At 41.4% G+C, this 26,010-nt stretch overlaps 1 protein-coding gene across 15 annotated transcripts in view; it reads left to right on the top strand.

The window, feature by feature from the left end:
• The window catches only part of ncoa2 (nuclear receptor coactivator 2), a 305,628-nt gene extending 281,366 nt beyond the window's left edge, over window positions 1–24,262 (top strand). For 11 of the 15 annotated variants that reach the window (XM_068031992.1, XM_068031988.1, XM_068031990.1 and 8 more), the window contains 5 exons: window positions 9,999–10,212; window positions 15,421–15,627; window positions 21,584–21,805; window positions 21,964–22,093; window positions 23,888–24,262. In XM_068031992.1, the coding sequence (XP_067888093.1) occupies window positions 9,999–10,212; window positions 15,421–15,627; window positions 21,584–21,805; window positions 21,964–22,093; window positions 23,888–24,224 (1,110 nt within the window). In that variant the 3' untranslated portion in view covers window positions 24,225–24,262. The remainder of the gene's footprint in view (window positions 1–9,998; window positions 10,213–15,420; window positions 15,628–21,583; window positions 21,806–21,963; window positions 22,094–23,887) is intronic. The other 4 variants (XM_068031982.1, XM_068031978.1, XM_068031983.1 and 1 more) reach the window with 3 other exon arrangements.
• The last annotated feature ends 1,748 nt before the right edge of the window (window positions 24,263–26,010 follow it).

The following is a 26,010-nucleotide window of genomic DNA, read 5'->3' as shown; positions in this document are numbered from 1 at the left end:
GTTTACCTTGGCAGGACAAACTGATTAACTTTATGGCTGTAGTATCGGCTCAAGTGCAGGTCACAATAACAACTTGTATTTATGTAGTGCCTTTAGCGCAAAAAAAATCCTAAGGCATTTCACAGGACTATTATGAAACAAAATTTCATGCCGAGCCACATGAGATATTAGGGCAGATGACCAAAAGCTTGGTCAAAGAAGTAGGTTTTCAGGAGTGTCTTAAAGGAGGAAAGAGAGTTAGAGGGGCGAAGAGGTTCAGAGCGGGAATTCCAGAGCTTAAGGCCTAGGCAGCTGAAAGCACAGCCACCAATGGTGGAACAATTAAAATTGGGGATTCCCAGAGGCCAGAATTAGAGGAGTGCAGTAGGTCTGGAGGAGATTACAGAGAAAGGATAGAGATTTAGTGCAGCATATATACACTCCAGAGTCATAGACAAAGCAGACAGCAAAATTCCTTCCCATCTGAAATCAGATTCCTGCTGGGGCATGGTTCTACAAGTACCTCCAGTGACTATCTTTGTGTCACTTAGATAGTGAGTGTTGGCCATTCAACCAGAGATGAGGGTGGTTGTTGAACATAGCTGAGCCCAGTTCTTATATGTACTTTCCAGCAAAGTCTGCTGGCTAGCACATGGAAGTGGGAAGTCAGGTTAATTTTCCTCCTGCCACTTTATCATGAACACGTGTCTCAGCCTCAAATAACAGAGGCATCCCCAACTCCATGGTAGGAAAACCCTTTCCCTTATAACCCTTGAGAGAGATGTGTCGTTACTCAACTCCCTCATCTGCCCAAAGTACCAGTGCCCTTCCTGCTCATTCCTATTGTCTTGTGCTTTAAAGACATTGTAACCAGTTTCCAGGTTGTGACAGCAAGCATTTTCTCAGCAGCAACTCTCCTGTCATTGCTCTCCCTTCTTGTCACTACTATTCCAGTGCTCCCAAACCCAAGACCACAGTCCTACTTTGCTAATTCTTGGATTTCTCCTCTTCTACAACTCTGACATCAAAGGACTATCTCCCTAATGCTGTTGGTGCCTCCAGTCAAATGGCCTTAAGCTCTGGAATTCCCTCCATAAATCTCTCCACCTCGATCTTATTTTAACACTCTTCTTAAAAGCTCTCTCTTTGACTAAGCTTGCTGGCCACCCATCCTAATATCTTCTTCAGCTTGGTGTCCGTTTTTCTCTGATTACTCCTATGAAGGTGTTTTGGATGTTTTTCTATGTTAAAGACACTCTATGAATGCAAGGATTGTATTGCACTGTTTTTGTATCTCAGTATTTTGTTGGCTTTTTTAAAATTTGCTTTGCCATATTGTCCAGAAATCAAAATTTCAAAGTCCACTATTATTCCCAGACCCCTGTCTGAGTCTCTTTATGCTAATTTTATTGCATTCATTTTGGTCTTTTATCTGCAGTAATTCTGCAAACTGCAATGAAAAAAAGGTCAAACTGCAGTGTTGACTCTCCTAACTGACCTAAAAAATAAACATCCCATTCAATGTTTCCCTTTTGAACCCAAATTTTGTTTTAAACAAAACTGAGATTTCACAGTGTTTTCTCTAAAGCCAGGTGTTGCAAGTTTGCATTCTGTGGTTTTTGTTATCATAGAACGAATAATATCACATTTCACCGTGTATACATTAGTGACAAATTAGATTTGCATCCAGCTTTGCTTTTGAACATCACATTTTATAGTACATGATGCTTCTGGTAATAGACTTCTACATGATGAGCCAAAGATCTAGTACAGCCCATATAATGAGTAGTCTCTGCTGTCGCTGCTGATGATGCTGGCCTACATACAGGGGGCTGAAAGCAACCATTAGCTACATGATATGCTTTGAAATTTAATTTCAGGAATGTCGAGGCATGCTTACTGTCTGGCAGTCTTTCAATCTGGTTATAATTGCTAAAAGAAAGCTGCTACTATACACAGCCAGGTTCTCAGGAGGTGCGGGGGTGTCTGCAGGATATCCCATAGCTCCAGGCGTAATTCACTGCTGTCCAGTTTTGTGTCAAATCATTCAAATAAAGCATCAAATAGATCAATAATACTGTTGTGCTATTATTGAAGAGTTTTTTTCCCTTGTCATTTTTGTACAGGAGCTATCTTGCAATTAAATTTCTAGGAACTTCAGATTAATGTAAATTGACTTTCTTCAAGATTCCTGGGTTATTTTGTTATAACTGCTGGTTGTCATCCATTTTGATGGTTGTTGGCTGATTTAGCTTGTAGGGGGAAAAGAGTTTGCCATTTACTTTGGTGACTCCTCCAACTGTCATTATAGCTGAGTTCAATCCTGTCTCTATGTATAGAAAAGTTGCAGCGTTCCTACTACTGCCCCTCCTGAGATTAACTAATATGATACAAACATGGCACATCTGGGCATTGTGGCTTAGTTATATGATGGCTTTACCAACCAGGTTATTAAAGAGATCTGGTAGTGAGCTGGGAAACAATGCACAGCCCTCCCCCTGGACTTTACTACCACCCCCTCAAACACCCTCTTGCTGAGGCCTTCCAGCCTGGCCCAGGTGGCCCTGCCTCACTTACCTGAGGTCTGGGGTTCTAGCACTGGGCCTGGGTCCAAGGCCTCTGCAGTACCGGCAGTAACCACTGTTCCCGGTGATGCTGCCGATACTGCTGAGCTGCTGGCTCTGTGATTGGCTGGCAGCTCTTGGAGGCCGGATCCCCATTTTTAAAGGGATGGAGATCCTGGTGTCAGAAACTTCACCTCCGGAACAACAGAGGATTGTGTCAGAGGAGGCGCGAAAAGGTGGGGTTCCCCCTGCCATTTTGGCCCAGTGTTGGAAGCCCCGCCTTCTCCACAAAATCCAGCCCTCTGTGTGTGTACCAGATGAGTATCCACACTAAGATTAATAACTTCCAATGAAGACGACCTTTATTAATGCCTTAAATGTTAAACCATGCTAATAACTGTAAAATAATTAAGTTTTCTTTACAGTTAACTGTGATGTGAAAGGGACAAAATCATATGCAAGTGGTTTATAAATGCAGTTTTGGTTTTCCCTTTTGACTTGACACTTCTGAAGTATATTTGATTAAAGCAATCTAATTGGAAATTTCCATTCTTAAAGTTTGATAACACTTGAGGGAGCTTATTATTTTGAGAATTTAGTCCTCGAGGTTCTTCACATTTTTAAACATATGAGGGAGTTCAGAAACTAGCTTCTGAAAAAGCAGCAAACAAAAATACAATGGAAGACTGTTTACAAATTGCCTCATATTCCCTTTTCCCTGTAAGTAGTAGATTAGAAGTGTAAACACCAATATAATACAATATCTATTGTATATCTTGGTGCGTTCAGATTCAGATGCATAGCTGAAAAATTTGAGATCTGTTTAGGAAATTTCCAGTAAGGTGGTCATGTACATAGTTTAAACAGTAAGGAAAAAACAAAGTTGAGTTCAACAGGAGTAAACTAACATTATCTGATATTCTTTTACTCATTCCTGTTAATTTGCATATGGCTGCAGTTCCCCTCAAAGAATTATTTTCTTTCAATACCTCATCAAGACAGGAAAGGCCTTATTGTAAGGCTTGTATCGAAACCTATTGTGCGACACCTTAATCAAAAGCTTCCTTAAAGTCCAAATATATAATGTCCAATAGGATACCTTCATGCATCAGCCTGGTAACCTCCTCAAAGAATTCCACTAAGTCATCAGGACATGCCGCTTGTATCCCTGATTTCCCTTCTCTATCAAGTTTGTCTGAATATATGAGCAAGAACCTCACCTTTCTTCAAGTAATCTCAGGTAGATGCCATCTGGACCAACAGCTCGACTTGATTTAAGACCTCTTATTCTTCGAGATCAGATCTTAATCAAAATCTTCACTTTAGCATTAACAATATTTGTATCACCTACGCACTGTATTAATGGGGCCTAAGCACATTGTGTACAGGAGTAAAGATTGATGTAAAGTAGCCACTTAAAAGCTCTGCTATGTCCTGGGAGTCATAGTCATTTATGGCACAGAAGGAGGCCATTCGGCATATCGAGTCCATGCCGGCTTTGCACAGAGCAATCCAGTCAGCCCCATTCCCATGTTAGATCCCGGTAGCCCTGAAAGTTCATTTCCTTCAAGTGCTCATCCAGTTTACTCTTGAAGTCATCAATTGTCTCCACTTCCACCACCCTCATAGGCAGCGAGTTCCAGGTCATTACTACTCGCTGTGTAAAAAGAAGTTCTTCCTCACATTCCCCCTGCATCTCATGCCCAAAACCTTCAATCTGTGTCCCCTAGACCCTGTACCATCAGTTAATGGGAATCGTGTTTCCTTGTCTAACTTAGCTAAGCCTGTCATAAAGTTGTACACCTCTATCAAGTCTCCCCTCAATCTCCTTTGCTCCAGGGAGAACAACCCCAGCTTTTCCAACCTAACGTTGTAACTAAAATCCCCCATCCCCGGAACCATTCTGGTAAATCTCCTCTGCACCCTCTCAAGGACCCTCACAGCCTTCCTGCAGTGTGGTGACCAGAACTGGATGCAATGTTCCAGTTGGGGCCTAACCAGAGCTTTACAAAGGTTCAGCACTTAATTTTCCTGTTGTTATACTCTATTTATGAAGCCCAAGATCCCATATGTTTTGCTAACCACACTCTCAATATGTTCTGCCACCTTCAAACATCGATGCACGTGCATCCCCAGGTCCCTCTGTTCCTGCATTCTTTAGAACTGTGCCTTTAAGTCTATATTGCCTCTCCCAACCTCTTCTGCCAAAATGCAACACCTCACACTTCTCTGTATTAAAGTCCATCTGCCACTTGTCTGCCCATTCTAATAGCCTATCTATGTACTGTTGCAGGTGGTTTGTATCATCCTCGCTCTTTGCCACACTTCCAAGTTTGGTGTCAATGGCAAATTTTGAAATTCTGCTCTGTATTCCAAGATCCAAGTCATTTATATATATCAAAAAAAGCAGTGGCTGTAGCACTGACCCTTGGGGAACACCACTGTCTACCATCCTCCCGTCTGATAAACAACCATTTACCACCACTCGCTGTTTTCTGTCCTTAAGCCAATTTTTTATCCAATTGGGCACTGCTCCTCCTATTCCATGGGCCTCAATTGTGGTACTTTGTCGAATGCTTTCTTAAAATCCATATAGACAACGTCCACCGCATTCCCTTCTTTAACCTCTTCGTTACATAAATCCAAAAATTTAATTGAACTAGTCGAGCATGATCTGCTTTTTACAAATCCATGCTGGCTATCCTTAATTAACTCGAACCTCTCCAGGTGTCTGTTGAATTTTTTTTTCTCTGATTATTGTTTCTAAAACCTTACCCACCACTAATGTTAAACTAACTGGCCAGTTGTTGCTTTGACTGTCCTTACACCCTTTCTTGAATATGGGTGTCACATTTGCCAACCTCCAATCCTCTGGCACATCCCCTTTATCTAGGGAAGATTGGAAGATTATGGCAAGCCCTTCTGTCATCTCCACCCTCACTTCCTTTAGCAACCTGGGATGCAAACTATCCGGACCAGGTGACTTATCTATTCTATGCATAGCCATCCTTTCCAGTACCTCCTCACTCTTAACTTTTACCCAATCCATTGCCTTTACTCTCTCCACTTCGACTGATATTTTGTCAAAGCACATAGAGCCATAGAAAAATTACAGAACAGAAGGAGGCCATTCAGCCCGTCGTGTCCGTGTCAGCCAAAAAAGAACTAGCCGCCCAATCTAATCCCACCTTCCAGCACCTGGTCCATAACCTTGCTGGTTACAGCACTTCAGGTGCATGTCCAGGTACATTTTAAAAGAATTGAGGGGTTCTGCCTCCACCACCATTCCTGACAGTAAATTCCAGACACCCACCACCATCTGGGTGTAAAAGTTTTTCCTCATGTCCCCTCTAATCCTTCTACCAATCACCTTAAATCTGTGCCCCCTGGCAATTGACCTCTCCGCTTGGGGAAACAGGTCCTTCCTGTCTGTCTAGGCCCCTCATAATTTTGTACACCTCTCGGCCTCCTCTGTTCTAAGGAAAACAACCCTAGCCTATCGAATCTTTCCTCATAGCTATAACTTTCAAGCTCTGGCAACATTCTTGTAAATCTCCTCTGTACTGTCTCCAGAGCAATTATGTCCTTTCTGTAATGTGATGAACAGAAGTGTACACAATACTCCAACTGTGACCTAACCAGCGTTTTATACAGTTCCAGCATTACATCCCTGCTTTTGAATTCTATACCTCGGCCAATAAAGGAAAGTATTCCATATGCCTTTTTCACCACTCTAAATACCTTTCCTGCCACCTTTAGGGACTTATGGACATGCACTCTAAGGTCTCTCACTTCTTCTACCCCTCTCAATATCCTCCTGTTTATTGTGTATTCCCTTGCTTTATTTGCCCTCCACAAATGCATTACCTCACACTTAACTGGATTGAATTCCATTTGCCACTTTTCCACCGACTCAACCCAACAATTGATATCCTTCTGGAGCCTACGGCTATCCTCTTCACTATCAGGGTCAATTTTTGTGTCATCAGCAAATTTCCCAATCATGCCTCCCACATTTAAGTGCACATCATTAATATGTACCACAAACAGCAAGGGACTCAACACTGAGCCCTGTGGAACGCCATTGGAAACAGCTTGCATTCACAAAAACATCCGTCGACTACTACCCTTTGTTTCCTGTCCCTGAGCCAATTCTGGATCCAACCTGTCACATTCCCCTGTATCCCATGGGCTTTCATTTTACTGACCAGTCTGCCATGTGGGACCTTGTCAAATGCCTTACTAAACTCTGTGTAGACCACATCCACTGCACTTCCCTCATCAATTCTCCTTGTTACTTCCTTAAAAAACTCAATTATGTTGGTAAGACATGACCTTCCCTTAACAAATCCATGCTGACTATCCCTGATTAATCCATGCCTTACTAAGTAGCAGTTTATCCTGTCCCTCAGAATAGATTCCAACAATTTACTCAACACCAAGGTCAGACTGACCGGCCTATAATTATTTGGCCTATTGCTCACACCCTTTTTAAACAATGGTACAACATTCGCAGACCTCCAATCGTCTGGTACCTCTCCTGTATCTAGTGAGGATTTGAAGATAATCCTCAGCGCTTCCGCTATTTCATCCCTGGCTTCTTTTAACAATCTGGGATGCAATCCATCCAGCCCTGGCAGTTTATCCACTTTCAAGGATGTCAGACCCTCTCTCATTATGCTTATCACATCTGATATTTCACACTCCTCCTCTTTAACTACAATGTCCTTCATGAAGACAGAGACAAAAAACTCATTAAGAACCCTGCCCACATCTTCTGCATCCAGGCATAAGTTCCCTTGTACATCTCTGATAGTTATCTTCCTTAGTTATCCTCTTGCTCTTAATATACTGATAAAACATATTTGGGTTTTCCTTGATTTTACATGCCAATAATTTTTCATGTCCTCTCTTTGCTTTTCCAGTTTCCTTTTTTACTTCACCCCTACACTTTCTATACTCGTCTAGGCTTTCTAAAATATGAAGATCTTTGTGATTGTCATAAATTTTCTTTTTCTGCTTTAACTTACCCTGTAAGCTTCTAGATAACTAGGGGGCTCTAGATTTGGCAGTACTACCCTTTGTTTTTGTGGGGACATGCCTACACTGTGTAGTATCTCACTTTTGAATGCCTCCCAGTGGTTTGCTACTGAATTTCCTTCAAGTAGTTGTATCCAGTCCACTTTCGCCAGGTCACCTCTCAGTTTCTTAAAATTTGCCTTTCCCCCCCAATTTAGAACTTTTACTCCTGTTTTATCTTTGTCCTTTTCCATGATTATGCTAAAACTTGCTGTATTATGGTCACTATCTCCAAAATGGTCACCCACTGTTACTTCCTCCACTTGCCCAGCTTCATTACTGAAGACTAAATCTATCCACCTGAATCTGCCCTGAAGAATCCTTTAACAGTCTTTTATTATCCTCTGACTCATACCATTACAAAATGTTACTTTCCCTACCATAGTTATCCACAACCTTCTTTGCCACTGACCTTTTGACTGCTGTGAAAGGAACTATTGTTACCTTAAGCTGAGAATTATACCTGTCCCCAATCCTGGAAAATCGGTTGTATCTGTAATAGTATTTCTGCTCAAATCTGATTGGTCATCTGCAGGAGCTATTTAGCCACCTTGGCTTGGTTTTACCATGTGCCCTTTGCTAGGGTATATTTGACTTCCTTTTGCATGGAATGGTTTAAAGATATTCCATTTTTCATCTGAATAGTTGCTATCACCATCAATAGGGTTTCCCAGTTGAATGATAGTCCTCTGCCTTTTTTGAAAATTTAGCTCTCGTGTCCTGGCTGACATTTCTCGACCACCTATTTAGTGGTGTTGGTTATTTAACTCATTTGTTGTTTATGGGTGTTTACTGTCCACAAATCAGCAACTGTGTAAATAACGATTATGCTTCAAAAGTAATTAATTGGTTCTAAAGCTCCTGAGGATATGAATGTAAATGTAATACAAGGTAAATTGGCAAGTCCATACTTTCCTTAAAATAATCACACAACTTTTTATGCGAAAACTGTGATTCTGATGGTAGGTTGTAGTGTTACACCGCCTGTAAAGCAGTCCGTTTTTCTATATTCTACTCAATGGGTGTGAGAAGACATTTATCATGGTATCCATTGTTCCTATGCCAACTCCACTGTACTTCGGTTGACTCTATTAAAAAGAATTGTAACATTATAAAGAATATTAAATGTCTGGCAGTGAGCTTGAGATGGTAATATATCGGGGCTTTCCTTTTTTTTTTAAATTGCTCTCAGTCGATGAACCCATCATAATGGCTTGGTTTAATTAATACCTATTACTGTCAACTATCTAATGTCCTGTCTGAAAATGACCATTTGAAATATTGAAGTATAATACGTGCAACCGATTGCAGTTTTCTAAATTGTAGTGATTATTTAGGAAACGACTGCATGTCCTTTTGTCATAAGTCTAGTACTTCTGCATTCCAGTATTATATATTCAATATGCAATACTTCATCAGGCACTGAGCATCCTGAAACCAAAGCAATATTGTAAATCTAAAAAAAAATTGTAGTTGAAATTCACTACACTTTATATATACTATGAATATTGGTTACCCGATGGTGAATTGAAAGGAACTAATCCAATTAAGATATATATTGTATTAGATCATGAGAAATAAACATTTATGACGTGTGAACCTAAGATTGGATTACTGCTATGTAATTCACTAAGGGGTATCTAGTTTTAACTGAATTCCAAGAGAGTGCTAAGATGCGACCAATTGAAATAGCATATTTACTAGATTTTCATCAATACTGAACGTTAGCCCTGAAATCTATTCAACCTTAATGGTGTGCAGCAAGGTGAGTTTTGCATAGTCATTATACCCCATGTGGTAATGAACTGTTTCCATAGGAAATCCAATATTATCCCATCTCCAGGTTTATTCACTACAAGCGCTTTACTCTCTTGGTTTAGGATGATATACATTTTGTTTGGATTCAGGTTCACTGACAGGTGCTGGCAGAGAGCGGTTCTACTCATTTGGTGAGTAAATGCACCTAGTAGACCCTATAAATGTCAGGATCCCTCTTTCAGCCTGTGCTGAGTTAGTTGATCTCAGCATGGGTGCTACAATTTGCTTGCTTTTCCCTGAGAAAAATAACCAGGGTTCTCATTTCCTATCTAGTCACCCATGTTAATGTGTGTGTATGTGCATGGACATGGCTGATGGGGATCAGGCTTAACCAAAGGTCCCCTTCATAGTCTAACAATCACCAGACTGTCACATGTACTGGAGGGTTCCTGGTGCCCCAAAAATTTTAGCCCAGCAAAAATTCATACCTTCAGGAGAACTGAGGTGGGGAGGATTAAAAACTAAATAGACCATGGTACTTGATTAGCTTCTGCGCAGATCCACTGATTGGGCTTGAACACAAAATTGACGGGTGGTAATTGGCCTTGTTGTTGACAGCAGATCAACAGTGACTTGGATAACTTAGAAGAAATTCTTGATGACCTGCAGAACAGTCAGTTACAACAGCTTTTCCCAGACACGAAGACGGTACCTGCCAGCGGACCAGTTGATAAACAGACCATCTTCCAAGACCTTCTGCAAATTGGCAATGAAAGTGTCTCTACACCATCTCATGGAACACAGAACCCATTGCCTGGGATGTTACAAAACAGTAAGTTTCATATTTTTAACCTCTAGAATGTAAATGTCCTTTCCATTATTTTAGTAAATGTTATCCTTTATCATTTCGGGCTTTAAAATGTACAGTTTCTAAGACGACAATTAGTATAATCCTCTAAAATTGAAAACTCTCCACTAATGCACCCAAGCAGAGAGTGATATTTGTTGGCACATTTTTAACATTTGGAGCTGTGTCTACTTTTAATGTAACCTATTTTGATCTACATTTTTCAACCAAAAGGAAGACAGGGATTACATTATTCTGTCTGGAGGCATGCATGCATCTATGTACTGCATCCTTTGCATATTAGTAAATGAAGTGGAGGTGAAGAATGGATCATGTAGAGAGTAGGTGCCAGTATCTCGACGTTCCTGCATTCCTCAACTCACTGCTGCCATCTTCTGCATCCTGTTTAGCTAGCTGTTACCTCTGTCTAAAATTGACTTTTAATATTCATGTGGGATTGCCTGGTTTGATAAAGATGCAAGAAATATATTGCTGCACAATCTCTAAACACCTGACTATATGTTGGCTTGTATGCCAGATGATTCATGGTTTGAATTGTGTACTAGTCTGCAGCTGCTGCCAGTGTTGCTCCATACCAACAAAAGTTCAGCTTGCTTCCCTTCTTATTGTGAAGTGCTGTACAACAATAGAGTACGTCTAGCAGCCTGCCGGGGAAATCATTAAAATTGCCCATTTACAGGGTGCTCAGTTTGAAGGCCTGGAATTGGACAGAGAATGGATGACACAGTGGGAATGCCACCTCTACTGCTAGAACTTTCAAGTTGCAATTTTTGTCCTTTTTTATAAATTATATAGAAATATACAAATCATGTTTTGTTAGAACAGAGAGAGCACCATCTGTTGTTGGAAGTAGGAACTGCAGCCATTTTTAATTGTATTTTGCATCTTTTTTTGTCTTACTATCTTCACGTTTTAGTCCACAACTCTGAAGAGTATACAGTGTGACTGTAATGGCTAAAGAAGCTCATCACTGACAAGTTTGTGGGGAGCACAATATGTCATATTACTGATTGATGTAAACCACAATTCTGAAATAAAACCAGAAATGTGGTATTTCATGGTGCAGCCAGACTGGTTTCTTGTGACAAAAAACAATCGTTTGAAATGTGTTCCAAAGAAGCAGAATGATATCTGGGTGGGGTAAGGTGGTTTAATGTTATGCCACTTTTGATTTACTCTCCAGCCCAATTAGATAAGGGTGGTTAGGTGATGGTGTTATCACACATCTTGTGAATTCACACTCTTAGCATAAATGCTGATATACTGGATCCTTTACCTTTTTTTAGATTTAACTAAATATGTGAGGGAGCTGCTGTAATCACACACCTTTGCTCCTTTAGACCGTTGATAATTTTAATTGTGCTCCATGTCTTATTTTAATAATGTTTAATAACTTTCAAAATCCACAATTGAATTTTTAAGGTTCACAAATGATATTCTGTCTTCTTACTTGGTTCCTTCCTCACAGAAATGTTGCAAACATACTTCACTACACCTTTGTGCCAGCCATCTGTAATATATTTAGTTTAACAAAATTGTAAGAGATATGAAGAAAAAATAATACTACATCCTTCATCAGGGTTTTTGGTGCTGTAGCGAGTAACTGCAGCATTAATCAAACAATTACTGTCATTAGGCATTTTGCAAACAATCTGCATTGGCTCAGTTGTAGCATTCTTTCCTCTTGAGTTGGAAGATCGTGGATTCAAGCTCTACTCTAGAGAATTAAGCACGTCAGTTAAACTGGCACTTCAGTGCGATACTGAGGCCAACATCTGGCTTGACTTCTCTTTTTGGCTGCTGCTATTGATGGGGTAAATTGAATGTTTGCTCAACTGTTTCCGGTTCACAGGGTTAGTGAAGAGGAACAACTGACGTTCCAAGCTCCATAGTAAGTGACCTTGTATCATAGAACAGGTAGATGAGCAGCTACTTCCCAATATAAGTAGATTAGTGACGATCAAAGAAATTCTCAAGTTCAAAACAAAAAAGCCTTCCCCCAGCTGATGAATCAGCGCTCATTTATGTGTAATGCCATTTAGGGAGTAACAATACTGATCGTATTCTGGGTGGAGGATATCACTGTCAATCAGCAAGAGTGGCTCGGTAATATCAACACTGACTGAGTTGGCTGAATCCTGAAGTTCACAGCTGCCAGACTGAGAATAGCCTACTTGACCTTGTCCTTACCTGTCTACCTGTCACAGGTGCATCTGTCCATGACTGTATTGAGAGGGGTTAGCACTACACTGTCACTGTGGAGACCAAGTAGGTCTTCACAGAGGGGTTGCCCTCCATGTGTCCTATGGTGTTATCACCAAGCTAAGTGGTATAAACCAAGAGCAGATCTAGCAGCTCAACATTGGGCATTCATGAAGCGCTGTGGGCCATCAGCAGCAGTAGCAGCAGAATTGCGTTTCATCACAATCTGTAAGCTGATGGCCAGACATATCCCTCACTACACCATAACTATCAAGTTCAATTCTGGTTCAGAGAGTAGTGTAGACGAGCTTGTCAGGAACAGCACCAGGTGTACCTGAAAGAGAGGAGTCAACCTGGTGAAACTACAACACAAGATCACATTGATGCTAAACAGCAAAAGCAGCATTTACAGAAGGAGCTAAGCAATTCAATCAACTGATCAGGTCAAAGCTCTGTGACCTTGACGCACCTAGTTGCGAATAGTGATGGACAATTAAACAATTAATGGGTGGAGGAGGCTGCATGAACTTTCCTCATCCTCAAATGATGGCAGAGTCTAGCACGTGAGTGCAAAAGATGAGGCTGAAGCATTTGCAGCTACCTTCAACCAGAAATGCTGAATAAATGTTCCTTCTCTGCCTCCTCATTAGAAATTCACCATCACAGACACTAATCTTAAGCCAACTTGATTCACTCTGTGACATCCAGAAATACTGAATGCACTGGACACAGTAAAGGCTATGCAGCCGGACAACATCCTTGTTGTATTGTTGTAGATCTGTGCTCCAGAACTAGCTGCACCTCTAGCTAAGCTGTTCCAGTGCTTCCTGATGATGTAGAAAAATACCCAAGTATATCCTGGCCCCAAAAAGCAGGCCAAATCCAACCTGGTCAATTACCACCCTGACAGCCCAATTGCAATCATCTGCTGACGGAGGAAGCTTTTAACCAGTACTATCAAGCAGCACTTATTCAGCAATAATCTGCTCATCGAGGCTCAGTTTGGGTTCCGTCTTGACCACTTTTCTCCCAGTCTTATTACCAAACGGGCGCAATTTGAATTCGAGGTGTCTGCCCTTGACATAAAGGCAATGTTTGACAGGGTATGGCACCAAGGATCCTAGTAATTCTGATGTCAATGGCGATCAGGGTGAAAGCTCTCCATTGGCTGGAGTCATTCCTAGTACAAAGGAAGATGATTGTTGTTGGACCAAGGCATCATTGTGGGAGTAACTTGGGGCTGCATCCTAGGCCCAACTAGTTTCAGCTACCGCAATGATCTTCCTTCCATCCTGAGGTCCGAGTGGGGCTGTTCGCTGATGATTGCACGGTTTTCAGCTTCTTTGGCAATTCCTCTGATAACTAAGCAGTCTGTGCACTCCTGCAGCAAGACCTAGATGACATCCGAGCTTGGGCTGATAAGTGGAAAGTAACGTTCGTACCAGGCAATAACCATCTCCAACAAGGAAGAGCCTGATCACTTCTCCATGATATTCAATGGCATTACTGGTGGTGTTTAAATTATATTCTTTGCAACTGGAAGTACACTTTGACATCCTTCATGCATAATAGATGAAAGTAAATGAACTGCAGCCCTACAAAGGGCAGCAATCTGCCTGTAGGCTGAAGACAGCAGCAACAATGCCAGGAAGCTTTGACTGCTGAAGTCAGTAGAGCTGAAGACATTGCAGAGATCTGTAGCAGCAGTGTGACTTTAGTGCAGAGCAGAGTGAATAGTTGAAGGTGCTAGCCCATTTTCTTGCAAATACAATTGTACTATGGTTCAAAATGACTCATGCCCACTAAAGATAGTGATGTTTATGGCAAAACAAATTGCTGCCCAAAAAAATGCTTGAGCCTGATTTTTAAGCCCCGCCATGGCTAGGAATGGAGGTTGGCAGGTGCTAAAAGGAGCACCGGTGGCTGCATGCCTGTTGCCTGGCTCCATTTTGCCCCCAGGCCAATTTCCTGGGGGCGGGATGGGCAGCTGGGCAACAATGGTGGCCTGGCTGCAAAAGCTAATTTTTATTTAAACTTTAAAAAGGTTGGAGGGAGGGCTGCCATCATTTTAAAGCGCCCTGTCCCTCACTAACCTGCCGTGGCATCCTGCTGCTGCTTTCAAGCTGGAAGGCCTCTGATTGGGCCTCCAACTTCAGGAACCAGCCCACTCTCTGTCCCTGGAGTGGCCAATTAATGACCAATCGCATTGAGTGACTGTTTCCCACACAATGCGGGCTTCTGACCCCCATTTGAGCCTGATGACGGGCTTCAGAAGCCCACAGGGAAAATCCAGCCCCATGTGCCTAGAAATAGGATTTGAAATCGTTTTCAATTTATATAAAAGTTTAATCCAGTGTTCCGTTTACTTCACATACTGAAATTAAAGAATTTGGACATAATTTGCTATGGCTGGGCATCTAACAGAGTCTGCCATAAATTACAATGGGTTAATTCAATGCCAAATCAGATAGAGGAAGAAAAATAAAAGGAAAGTAAGATTCCATTGAGAGAGAGAGAGATGTGGGGGAGGGGGGGGAGAAATAAAGCAAAAGTGTAAAAAAAAAAATTATGAAATGGACAAAACTCTGCTTGAAGTTCTTATCAATTGCAAGTACAGCATCGTCCTGCCGTTCACATTTCGGTAGTGAGCCAGACAGCGAGTTGCAGTTTTCAGGAAGCTAATGGTGGAGGGACTTTGTCAGCAACTTTTTGGATTTCTGCATTTAACCGCGTGTCTCCCTCACCTAAAATTGCTGTAGCCTAAGTAAGCGCTCGTGTTATTTAGATAGCAAACTATGGACCATTGATAAACAAGGAGTTATTCAGCAATACTTGTGCATGAGCACAATGGTTCTGATGGTGCCTTTATTTTTTACTTGAAAGACTTTTCCCAGATAAATGTTTAATATTGGCAGCATAGCTCTTGACCAATACATGTTCATTTCCTTTCTTTTAACTCTCAAACTATAGCTTTCAATAATCCTCGAGCAATACAACCAACCAGACAACAACAACAACAGGGTCGAAATGTGGCATTGGACATACACATGCAAAGTCAGACAAGTGCAGGACCATTCCCTGCAATGCGAAATAGTAGTCCATATGTAGTAATGTCACAGCATGTGATGGGTAATCAAGGGATGATGGCAAGTCAAGGAAGTTTAGCAGCCAATACAGGTATGTTCACTTAGTGTTGGGTTTGTTTCAGCTTTAATGTTTTTTTTCCCTTTTGATCCTGCTAGCAGTTAGGAAGCATTTATATAATGAGAAATATAGTTTATTAGGATGTGATTGAGATAAAGGGGTTATCCTTATTTTGTTGAAAAATTCCTTGAAATTTGCACAAGGTGTGTTTTTTTTTCTCTTGAAGGAACTAACTTCTGCTGAAATCTGGTTCCACATGCATGGTGGTCCTTCAGTGCTTTGCACAACTGGCCATTCCTTGTGTCTAAATCTAAACAGTGAATCTCAGCAGTGTCTGATTCCATTTCTTTTCTCTTTTTTACTCCTCCTAGGTGTCTCCCCTTGTCATCAAGCCTCTGTTTATTTCTCCCTTGACAGGTATTCTCCCCACATCCCAACCCCAACCTTTCAGGGCTCTTCAGGACTTCCTACTATCCTATCATTCCAGGCTTGTGTCTCTCTCTGCTTCTCTTGGTGTTTTCTAAAGGGACATAATTGCCTCCTTACAAGCAGGAACCTCAACTGCCCCATCTTACTCTCTCACCAATCTTCTCACCTAATGTGCCTGCTGGGGGTTAATCTTTCCAATTCACCTTCCCAGGACTGACCCTGTAGACTCTGCCAGTGGATCAGCTATCACTGCCCCTCTGCATCTCCCTGTAGAACATCCATTCACTTGTGAACGTGGCCCTTGCCATCCATGAGCTTATTGTGGATGATTGCTTCGACGTCATGGCCTTGACAGAAACTTGACTGGTGATAACACCTTCTCCCTAAAGGAAGCTTCCCTGTCTGGCTATACCTTTCACTAGTTGCCCCCTCCACACCATCTGCACCTGCCCCCCCCCTCCCCACTCCTTTGACACCACCTCCTCTTTTGCACATCTCACTTCTTTAAAATCCTCCTCTACCCAAGCACCATACCAAGTTTCTGAGATTTTCACCGTATTCATCCCTCAGCCTCTGCACCAAGCGACTTCCTTTCTTTGGAAATTTTAACTTTCACCTTGTCACAGTCTGAGTTCACTGCCTTCCCATCCTCCCTTAATCTCCCCTCCATGTAAACTCATCAACCCAAATACACAGCCAACGCCTAGACATTTCCATCTCCCGTGGCCTCTCTACTGCCATTGTGTCAATCACAGAAAAGGTCAATTCCCTTGTATCCTTGTCCACCCATATCCCCCTTCACCCTCCCAACTATCTTTCCTTCTGTGTCAGTGCCTGAAAAAAAAACTCCCCCAAGTCACTTACAATGGACTTTCAAATTCCCCACTGTCAAGCCTTGGACTGTTCATTCATCAAGGCATTTCTGCAGCTACCGATCTGCTCACTCACATCCTACCCTCCAACTACGGTGCCCTTGTTTCCACTTAAACCATTATTCTCTCTCATCTTGGATGCCCCCCCCCCCCTCCCCCCTTACCTCCACTTCTTTAAGTCTAAGGAATACTGGTTTAGCCATTCTTTGCCATCTGGCTGAACCACATAAAGCACGGTCAGGTCCTGCTCTCCTAATCATTGAAATCTATGGCATGCAAGGAGGCCATTCAACCCATCGTGTCTGTGCCAGCTGAGTGAGTTATCCAGCCTAATCCCACTGAGCAGCTCTTGATCTGTAGCCTTGTAGGTTACAGCAGTTCAAGTGCATATCCAAGTACTTTTTTGAATGTGATGAGGAAACTGCAAAAACTGCTCACTAGTCCATTATCATTTTCTCTTTATCATTTTCACTTCGTCACTACAAACTGCCTTCTTAAACTCCTGTAACCCTGTCTCCTCTGCCCTCACCTCCAAAAAGAAGTGTGGGGAGGTCATGCACTTCTCTGTTACTAAGATTGAGACCATCCATCCAGCTGCTTTTGCTGCTTCTCTCTCTTCCCCAAGCCACACTTTCCTGAGATTCCTTTCTCCATAGCCCTGAACTCGCAACTTTCTCTAGTTTCTCTCCCAGCTTCCCTGTTCCCATCTCCAAGCTCATCTTGTCCATGAGATCCACCCCCACTCCTTCGACCCTGTTCACACCAAACTGCTGACCACTTCCCTCCCTGACCCCTATGTTAGCTGATGTTAATGGTTCCCTTTTCTTGGGTACTGGCCCCTTTCTCTTCAAATCTGTTGTCATTACCTTCTCCTCAAAAAGCCCACCTTGACCCTTCTGTCCTTGCAAACTACCACCCCATCTCCAACCTCCCTTTCCTCTCACGTCCTTGAACGTGTTGTCACTTCACAAATCACTGCCCACCTTTCCTCCAACTCCATGTTTGAACCACTCTAATCAGGTTTCTGCCCCAGCCAGTGCCACAGCACTGAAACGGCCCCAATCAAAGTCACAAATGACATGCTAAGTGACTGTAACTGTGGTGCACAATTCAGGACCTGTCTACAATCCGTGACACAGTTAACCACACAATCTTCATCCAATTAGATTCGACTGCCCTTGCCTGGTTCCATTGTTATTTATCCAGTCGAATATTATCTGAAAACACAATGTCAGTTTCCACGTGTATGCTGACGATACCCAGCTCTACCTCACCGTCACCTCTTTCAACTGCTCAACTTTCTCTGATTTGTCATGCTACTTATCTGGCATCCAGCACTGGATGAGCAGAAATTTCCTCCAGCTAAATGTTGGAAAGACCGAAGCCATTGTCTTTGGTTCCCCCACCATAAATTCTGTTCCCTAGCCAGTGACTCTATCTTTCTGCCAGGCAACTGTCTGAGGCTGAACCAATTCACAACTTTGGCATCCTATTTGACCCTGAAATGAGCTTCCAACCATATATGTGCTCAATCACCAAGGCAGCCTACTTTTACCTCAATTTCGCCTGTCTCTACCCCTGCCTCTGCTCATCTACTGAAACCTACATCCATTCCTTTGCTACCTCTAAACTTGATTATTCCAATGATCTCCTGACCGGCTTTCCATCTTGCACACTACATAAACTTGAGCTCATCCAAAACTCTGGTGCCTGTAACCTCACTCACATCAAGTCCTGTTCACCTATCCCTCCTGTGCTCACTGACCGACATTGACTCCTGGTCCAGTAACGCCGTGATTTTAAAATTCTCATCCTTGTTTTCAAGGTGGTGAATCTTTGAATTGTCTACCCCAGAGGGCTGTGGAAGCTCAATCATTGAGCATGTTCAAGACAGAAATCGATAGATATCTGGGTACTAATGACATTAAGGGATATGGGGATAGTGCGGGGAAGTGGCGTTGAGGTAGATGATCAGGCATGATCTAATTGAATGGTAGAGCAGTCTTGACTGGCTGAATGGCCTACTCCTGTTCCTATGTTCCTATCTTGTTCAAATCCCTCCATAGCTCTGTAACCTTCACCAACCCGACAACCCTCCGAGACCTCTGCACTCCTCCAATTCTGGCCTTTTAATCATTCCCAGTTTTAAGCACTGCACCGTTGGTAGCCGTGCCTTCAGCTGCCAAGCCTCTGTGATCTGGAATTTCCTCCCTAAACCTCTCTGCCTCTCCACTTCCCCCTCTTTTTTTAAGATACTACTTAATACCTATCTCTTTTTCCAAGCTTTTAGTCACCTGTCTTAATATCTCCTTCTGCAGCTCAGTGCCACATTTTTTTGATAACGATCCTGTGAAGCACCTTTTACCATGTTAAAATTGCGATGTAAATACAAATGGTGGTTGTTCTCGTCTGGTATTAGATGAAATTTAACCATTGCAGTGTTTACATAGCAAGAGCTCATTTTATGAATGTTGTACCGCTCCTGATACCAATTTGTATCTGGTTGCATTGGTTATGCAAGTATTATTGTAGTTAGAATTTTGTACCATGGATATTTACTCCCACGGACAGTGTTTTAATGGACACTAGTTGAGCAGACCAAGTTGAAATGGTCATGCCTCTGGACTCTTGAGGCTTTATTTGAACATCACTTCCCAACCATATAAATGATAAATGTTGCAGCCATTCATGTCCTGGTGCTAGAAAATCTTGATGCTGCGCATGTGTAATTAGTGTTAGCATATAGATATATTTTATACGTGTCCAGTGGCATTCTGCAGGGTACCGATGCACCAGCCACTTTCCCCAAATGGCTGTTTAGGCCTTTACTGCCATTGGCCTAATCAACTAAGCATAGCATTGCAGTTGAGCCAGATCCTGTCTTCAGCCAGCGTTCTCTGATACTTGCTTCTGGCAGGTGATGGTGTATAAAAGCTAGGAGCAGAATCACTGGTTGACTTTTAATTCCATTCCTTAATCTAAGGGAACTGAGACTAATTGTATCTTCCATACTCTGATATCAGCTAGCTCAGTACAGTCTGTGGATTGAACTTTTGAACCTTTTAAGGCATATATGGCTTCGGTACTTTCTAGGTAAATTCACTGAGCTATCAGTGATTAATTTTATCTAAAAGGAAACACAAGCTAAAATAATTTAGCCAGGTCAGAAAGAATAATCTGAGGGTTTTCTTTTAGCTGTAAAAGCAGAATACAATTAAATATTGAAACAAAATTTTTTTTGGAGAACTGCTAGTAGTTAATATGCGGTGCATGGGAGTGGAGAACCTGGAGACTTTGTAGAATTATAATGGTATTTGGTGTAATTTCTGAAAGCAGTAAGTGGTATTCTCCTGACACTAAATAGAAATAAGTTTAGCGAGTTGCATTGTCTGCCTTTTTTATTATGAGAGCTTTAAGAGCCATCAGCTAACTGAACTTAGTTTCAAAGGAAAATTATGATTTGTGTGTGCTAGCAACCCCTCCCCCAGCCACTACTTAACTCCCACTAGCCAAAAACAGCTTCTGTAACACTTACACTACCTACCCTAGACTATGATGTGGCATTTGCAAGGCTTCAGTATTACTGCAAAAACCCTTAAAACTGAAACCTGGTTTGTTATTAATTTTTACCTGATAAATTTTAGAGGAAAACAGTTTGTAATTAGTAGGGTGCACTATAGCGTAGCATCTTTCATGATACTGAACTTTCTTGTGTTGTTTCCTCGTATCAAGCTTGGAATCTCTTGATCAAATGTCTTTTTATATAGACTATAAATTGGCACTGGAGGTAAACATTACTTACATCATCATCATTATACTACTTGAAGATGATGTAAAGGCAAATTACAATTTCTCTCTTTTTTTATATGACTAGTGTTAAAATAGCTTATTTTTGATCAATTCGCTGGAAGTGGTCTGTTTTAAGTAGTAGGAGCATAATAATTTACGTGATTCATTGATCACAATGGAAGGAGAAGGATTTCCCCAGATGAGGGTATACCCGTAATGAATTGCAGTTTGAGACAAACATCGGAAAGTTTTTGGTGAAATTTCCCTGTGCTGTACAGTATTAAAAACTTGGCCAAAAGGTGCATACTTAACCCTTTATTACTGTAATAGTTTGTGGCCTTGTTTGCCTGTAACTGTAAAATATATATATTTTTCAGTTAAACTGAACTATATTTTAACATTTAAATGAACTGTTACTGTTAGATTTTGGTAGCTTGTCTTCAGCTCATTTGGAAAGTAAAGTATTGACGTATTCAGTAGCAAAAGTGATTCACTTCCTCAGGAAGGAAGTTAGGGGTTATCCACAGTCTTCGGCACCTGTCACTTGTACATAAAGCAGCACTCCCTATCAACAAGTTTTCACAGCATTACTAGTTACAGAAGAGATGGCTTACATGTTCAATAATTAGACATAATATTACCGTGACTGAACTCTGAACTACTTGAATTTATCAAGATTAATGTTTTATGGTTATACATACAGCGAAGAGCTGCATTTGTCTTGAAAATCTCTGCAGTATGGCTAGAACTGCAGATTTGAAAATAAATGGGTTGAAAAAAGCAGCTGTAGAAGAAGCATAATATTTCTTGGATTTATGTGTAGCCATGTGTACTGCTTGAGGAAGAAAAATGAATTCCAAATACTGGACTGTTCTCCAACCCTCGTTGTTCCTTTCTAGGAATGGTCAGTAGTATGGGAAGCGGTGCTCCTCGATCCAGCATGGCTTCTGTAGACTGGGGTCAGTCGAGTTCTGCTGCCAACACCACAGGTAGCACGGGATCCAACACAATGACCAGGGCAACATTGCAAGGTAGTATGATATGCAGTCCTACACCTGGTATTCCTATGAGACCGAACAGTCAGCCTGGTCAGAGACCGATGATCCAGCCACAAATGATGGGTATGTTGCAGCATTTTTATTTCTTGTATTATTGGAATTTCTTTATTACAAATGTTCTTTTGAGGAGCTAATCAATGTGTACTTATTCTTTGAAAGGCTACATTGTTACAAAATGCCATTTTGAAAGGAATTAATTTTGCTACTTTTGTACCAAATAGGATCATCTGAAATTGAGATGGGTATGGGAGGTCCTCCATATAGTCAGCAGCAAGCACCACCAAACCAAACAGCACCTTGGCCGGACAGTATAATGCCTATAGAACAGGGAACTTTTGTCAGTCAAAATCGGTGAGTTGCACAGTTAAGACAATAGTAATTTTTCCTTTTTGAGGAATTTGAATTGCAATTAATTTGTAAAAATGTAGTAATTGATAATTTATTGAACTTTATCTCTCATTTTCATTTATAGAGAGAAACGTTTCCTGAGTAGTAAATAGTTCAATGGTTCATTCCAAAGTTGAAATGAGAGCCTGAACTGTGAGCGCAAAACTTAAGCGGGAGAGAGGAAAAAGCAAGAGTTAGTTGTGTGAAAGGGAAAATAAATTTTGGATGTATAGGCAATAGACTCAAAATGTTGAGATGTTAAACTGACTGTGACCGTAACAAAAAAGGCCAAAGAAAAGGAAAAAAATTGCAAAAACCAAGGGAATCCAAACTGAAGCACAGAATATAAGCAATAAATTGGGAAACTCAGAACATTGATTAAAATAGTAAATAATCATGCAGCTGGAAGGGTAGAGAATGAAGAATGTGAGGGAGGTTAGCAGTATTGATTAGAGACATCATCACAGCATTAGAGGGTACGAATTTAGGTAGAGAAATGGTCTGAAGAGGGATCCCTTTTAGAATGAGCAAGGGATTGGTTACACTACTCAGACTATGTCATCAACAATAGTAACTTGTATTTATATAAAGTCCCTTTAACTTTGAAATGCTTTGTTTTGTTTTAAGTTATAAGGAAAAATGGGAGAAAGCCAAGCAATATAAGATTAAGTTAAGTGACCAAGAGCTTGGCAAAAGAGGTGGATCTTAAGGAGGATAGTAAAGGAGAGGAGATGGAGATGCAGAGGGGTTTAGAGAGGGAATTCCAGAACATGGAGCCTAGATAGCTGAACGCATGGCCACCAGTCATTTAGTAAATGGAGGGGGTGCATAAGAGTCTGGATGTAACCACGTCATGAGTGACAGTTTCTTTGCAATGATTTCAGTTGCAGCGGTGTGGTTTGCTGGGTCAATTCAGAGGGCAGTTAAAGTCAATCATATTGATATGAACTCTGGAGTCACATATAGGCCAGGCTGGGTAAGGGTGCAGAATTCCTTCCCTAAAGGAAATTAACAAACCAGTTGGGTTTTTATGGCATTTTGACAATTTCATGGTAATTTTGAAGTTTACTGGTACCAGCTTTTTATTCTAGATTTTTGTTTCTCAGACTGCCATGGTGGGATTTGACCTCATGTTCTCTGGGTTATCAGTCCAAGCGTCTGGTTTACTAGCCTAGTATAATTAAAAACGCTGCTATTTTATCCAATATATTTCTGTAAGATGCGCATTTCTGTAAGCTTGATCCTCTGAATAAACATCCATTGCAGAATTCTGTCTGTGACATTACGCTGTCACAGTTTATTTGTAAAGATTTACTCACTTCCAGTTCAATTTGCCGCAGTGTGATGGCAGTAATTTGCACATAGGGAACATCTTGCTGATGAATTAATATATTTTGAGGGTAAATTGCACATATAGGGACCTACCTTGTTGATTTCAGGTCATACACATGATGGCCCAACTGATGTACAAAAAAATCCAGATGTGCTTGATCTATTTCATATGCATGTATTGTGTACTGGGAATTCAAGATCTTTCGCAAAACTTCTCATTTCAAAGCCTGTTTGAAAGACACATGGATTTAATCACAAGGGTAGGAATTTGAGACAATGTACATCAGTGAGGGAGGGGGATGATGCATGAACTGGACTTAGAGTGGCGATAGGATAACGGATTTCTGTTCATACCATAATTTTTTCTGTGACCTAGCAATTCAAAAGCTTTTCTAGGTTTCTTTATATTTATGCTTTTTATATTAGTAGGCAATCATACAGCAGTTCTCAAGATGATCTGCTTTGTCCATCTATTCCAACGGAAACTCCTAATGATGAAGGCACAATTCTGGATCAGCTGCGTTCAGCGCTAAAGAATATTGATGAACTTGGTCTGGAGGAAATTGATCGGGCCTTAGGAATACCTGAACTTGTCAACCAAGTAAATGTATGTACAAAATATTCTGAGGTCAAGATGATTCATTGTAAATTTTTGTTCATGAAAATTCTGGTCATAGTAGGGTCTACACTAATAGCAGAGAACCCACCCCACAGTGGCTATGCTGCTGTGTTACTTTCTAGTTTACGTTCAGTATATGAGTGAAGGTTGCTGTGGAACCCATATGCAGCACCTAATCCTAGTCGCAAGGTTGCATTGATAAAAACAGAGGAACTGTCTAAAAGGTAGCAGTATTTTTTGATCAGTGCTAAATATTAAATTTATGGTGAAGCCACAAGAAGAGACTTGGCAACTGCCATCACCTTCTACCAACTGTTTGAATTTTAAAATATGGATTTGTAGCTCTTTATTGTGAATTGTGATGCCAATACTGTTTAGATTACTGAACAAATGCAGACCTGTTTGGAGGATAAATGTAAATTCTAGTGGACTCTTAAAACAGCATTGGTTATATTTGTGGAAGTTAGCCTAGAAAAAATTTCTTACTCAATATGGTGTTTGCTTCACAACATTAGATTGCTTCCCTTTCTTCTCGTCTTTCCTGCTCTCCCCACCATCCTTTCCAGTTTTCTCCCATGTAATAAATATCTCATCAGTCCATTGCCAGCCACACCAAACCCCTACATCACCCACCACCACATCTCATCCAAGTGGCAATTTTTAAAATGAGCCTTGCCAGTCAGGGTCAATCTGTGAAGGCCAGAAGGAGAGAAAAGAGGAGGGTTATTTATCAGAGTTGGACAATGTTGTCCTTGAGAGTAAAAATTAAAGCTGGCGGAAACAATTCTAACAGCATGAAGCAGCCAATAAAGTAAAAGCAAAATGCTGCAGGTGCTGGAAATCTGAAATAAAAACAAAGTGCTGGAAATACTCAGCAGGTCTGGCAACATCTGTTGAGAGAGAAGCAGAGTTAACATTTCAGGTCTCTGACCTTTCATCAGAACTGGCAAAGGTCAGTAATGTAATAGGCTTTGAGCAAGTGAAAAGGAGGAGAGGGATGAAGAATAAAAGGGAAGGTTTGTGATAGGGCAGAGGGCAGGAGAGATGAAATGACAAAGATGTTATGGAACAAAGGCAAAGGGAGTGGTAATAGTTGTATTAAAAGATAAAGCATTCGTCACCATGTAATCTGTAAGACGGGATGACATCCAAGTGTTGCCTCACCCCTCAGTGGCTGCGATTGCTGTTTTCATACTTGCTCCCCTCCCAATGGTACCCTGCTCCCATTCTCCCCCCCCCCCCCCCCTCCCAACGGTACCCTGCTCCCATTCTCCACCCCCCCCCCCCCCCCCGGGCGGGGTGAGTGACAAACAGTCAGGAGCGCGGTGGCAGGGAACAGCGAGTGCAGTTGGGAGCAGTGGAGAGAAGCGGTAATCGCAGGAGGTAGCGAGGTACTGATGGAGGGTGTGTGAAGGCGGCGATCGGGGCCATTGAGTGGTGGGGTTTGGGTTCAATTTGCTTTTTTGTGTCAAATTGAGCAACGCCATTTTTAGTTACTTGCAGCTGCCTGAGATATTGCAGACAGCGGTGTCTCTGCCGATAAAGTTGCATTTGCTCATGTGCCAGTACTGCGCCACCTAGTGGTTGCGTTGTCAGCAAACTCAGCCTTATTAAAAAGTAATACTGTGATAAATCATTGTGCCAAATTAATCCCATGAATAATATTTAATAAAAGCTGAAACTGTTTTAGCTTTTTTTAAAAGTACGTGTTCCATATCTGGTTTGGTATTTGGAATGTGAAGTTAGATATAGTGTCATTTACCATTCTGTTGCATTTCACTGATCAATTCACTCAGCTGAGGACTGTATAAAACAATAAGTTCCATAAGAATCTGAATTGAGTCCATTTTTAGATCATTTATATTCTCTCTAAGCAAGTGGAATTAAGAATTTGTAAGTAGTTTAAATTATGGTTACGTACCCGCACTGG

Source organism: Heterodontus francisci, chromosome 5 (genome assembly GCF_036365525.1).
Source record: "Heterodontus francisci isolate sHetFra1 chromosome 5, sHetFra1.hap1, whole genome shotgun sequence".
Classification (NCBI taxonomy): domain Eukaryota; kingdom Metazoa; phylum Chordata; class Chondrichthyes; order Heterodontiformes; family Heterodontidae; genus Heterodontus; species Heterodontus francisci.
Note: the sequence above shows the minus strand (reverse complement) of the source record. Positions and strands in the feature narration are given on the sequence as shown.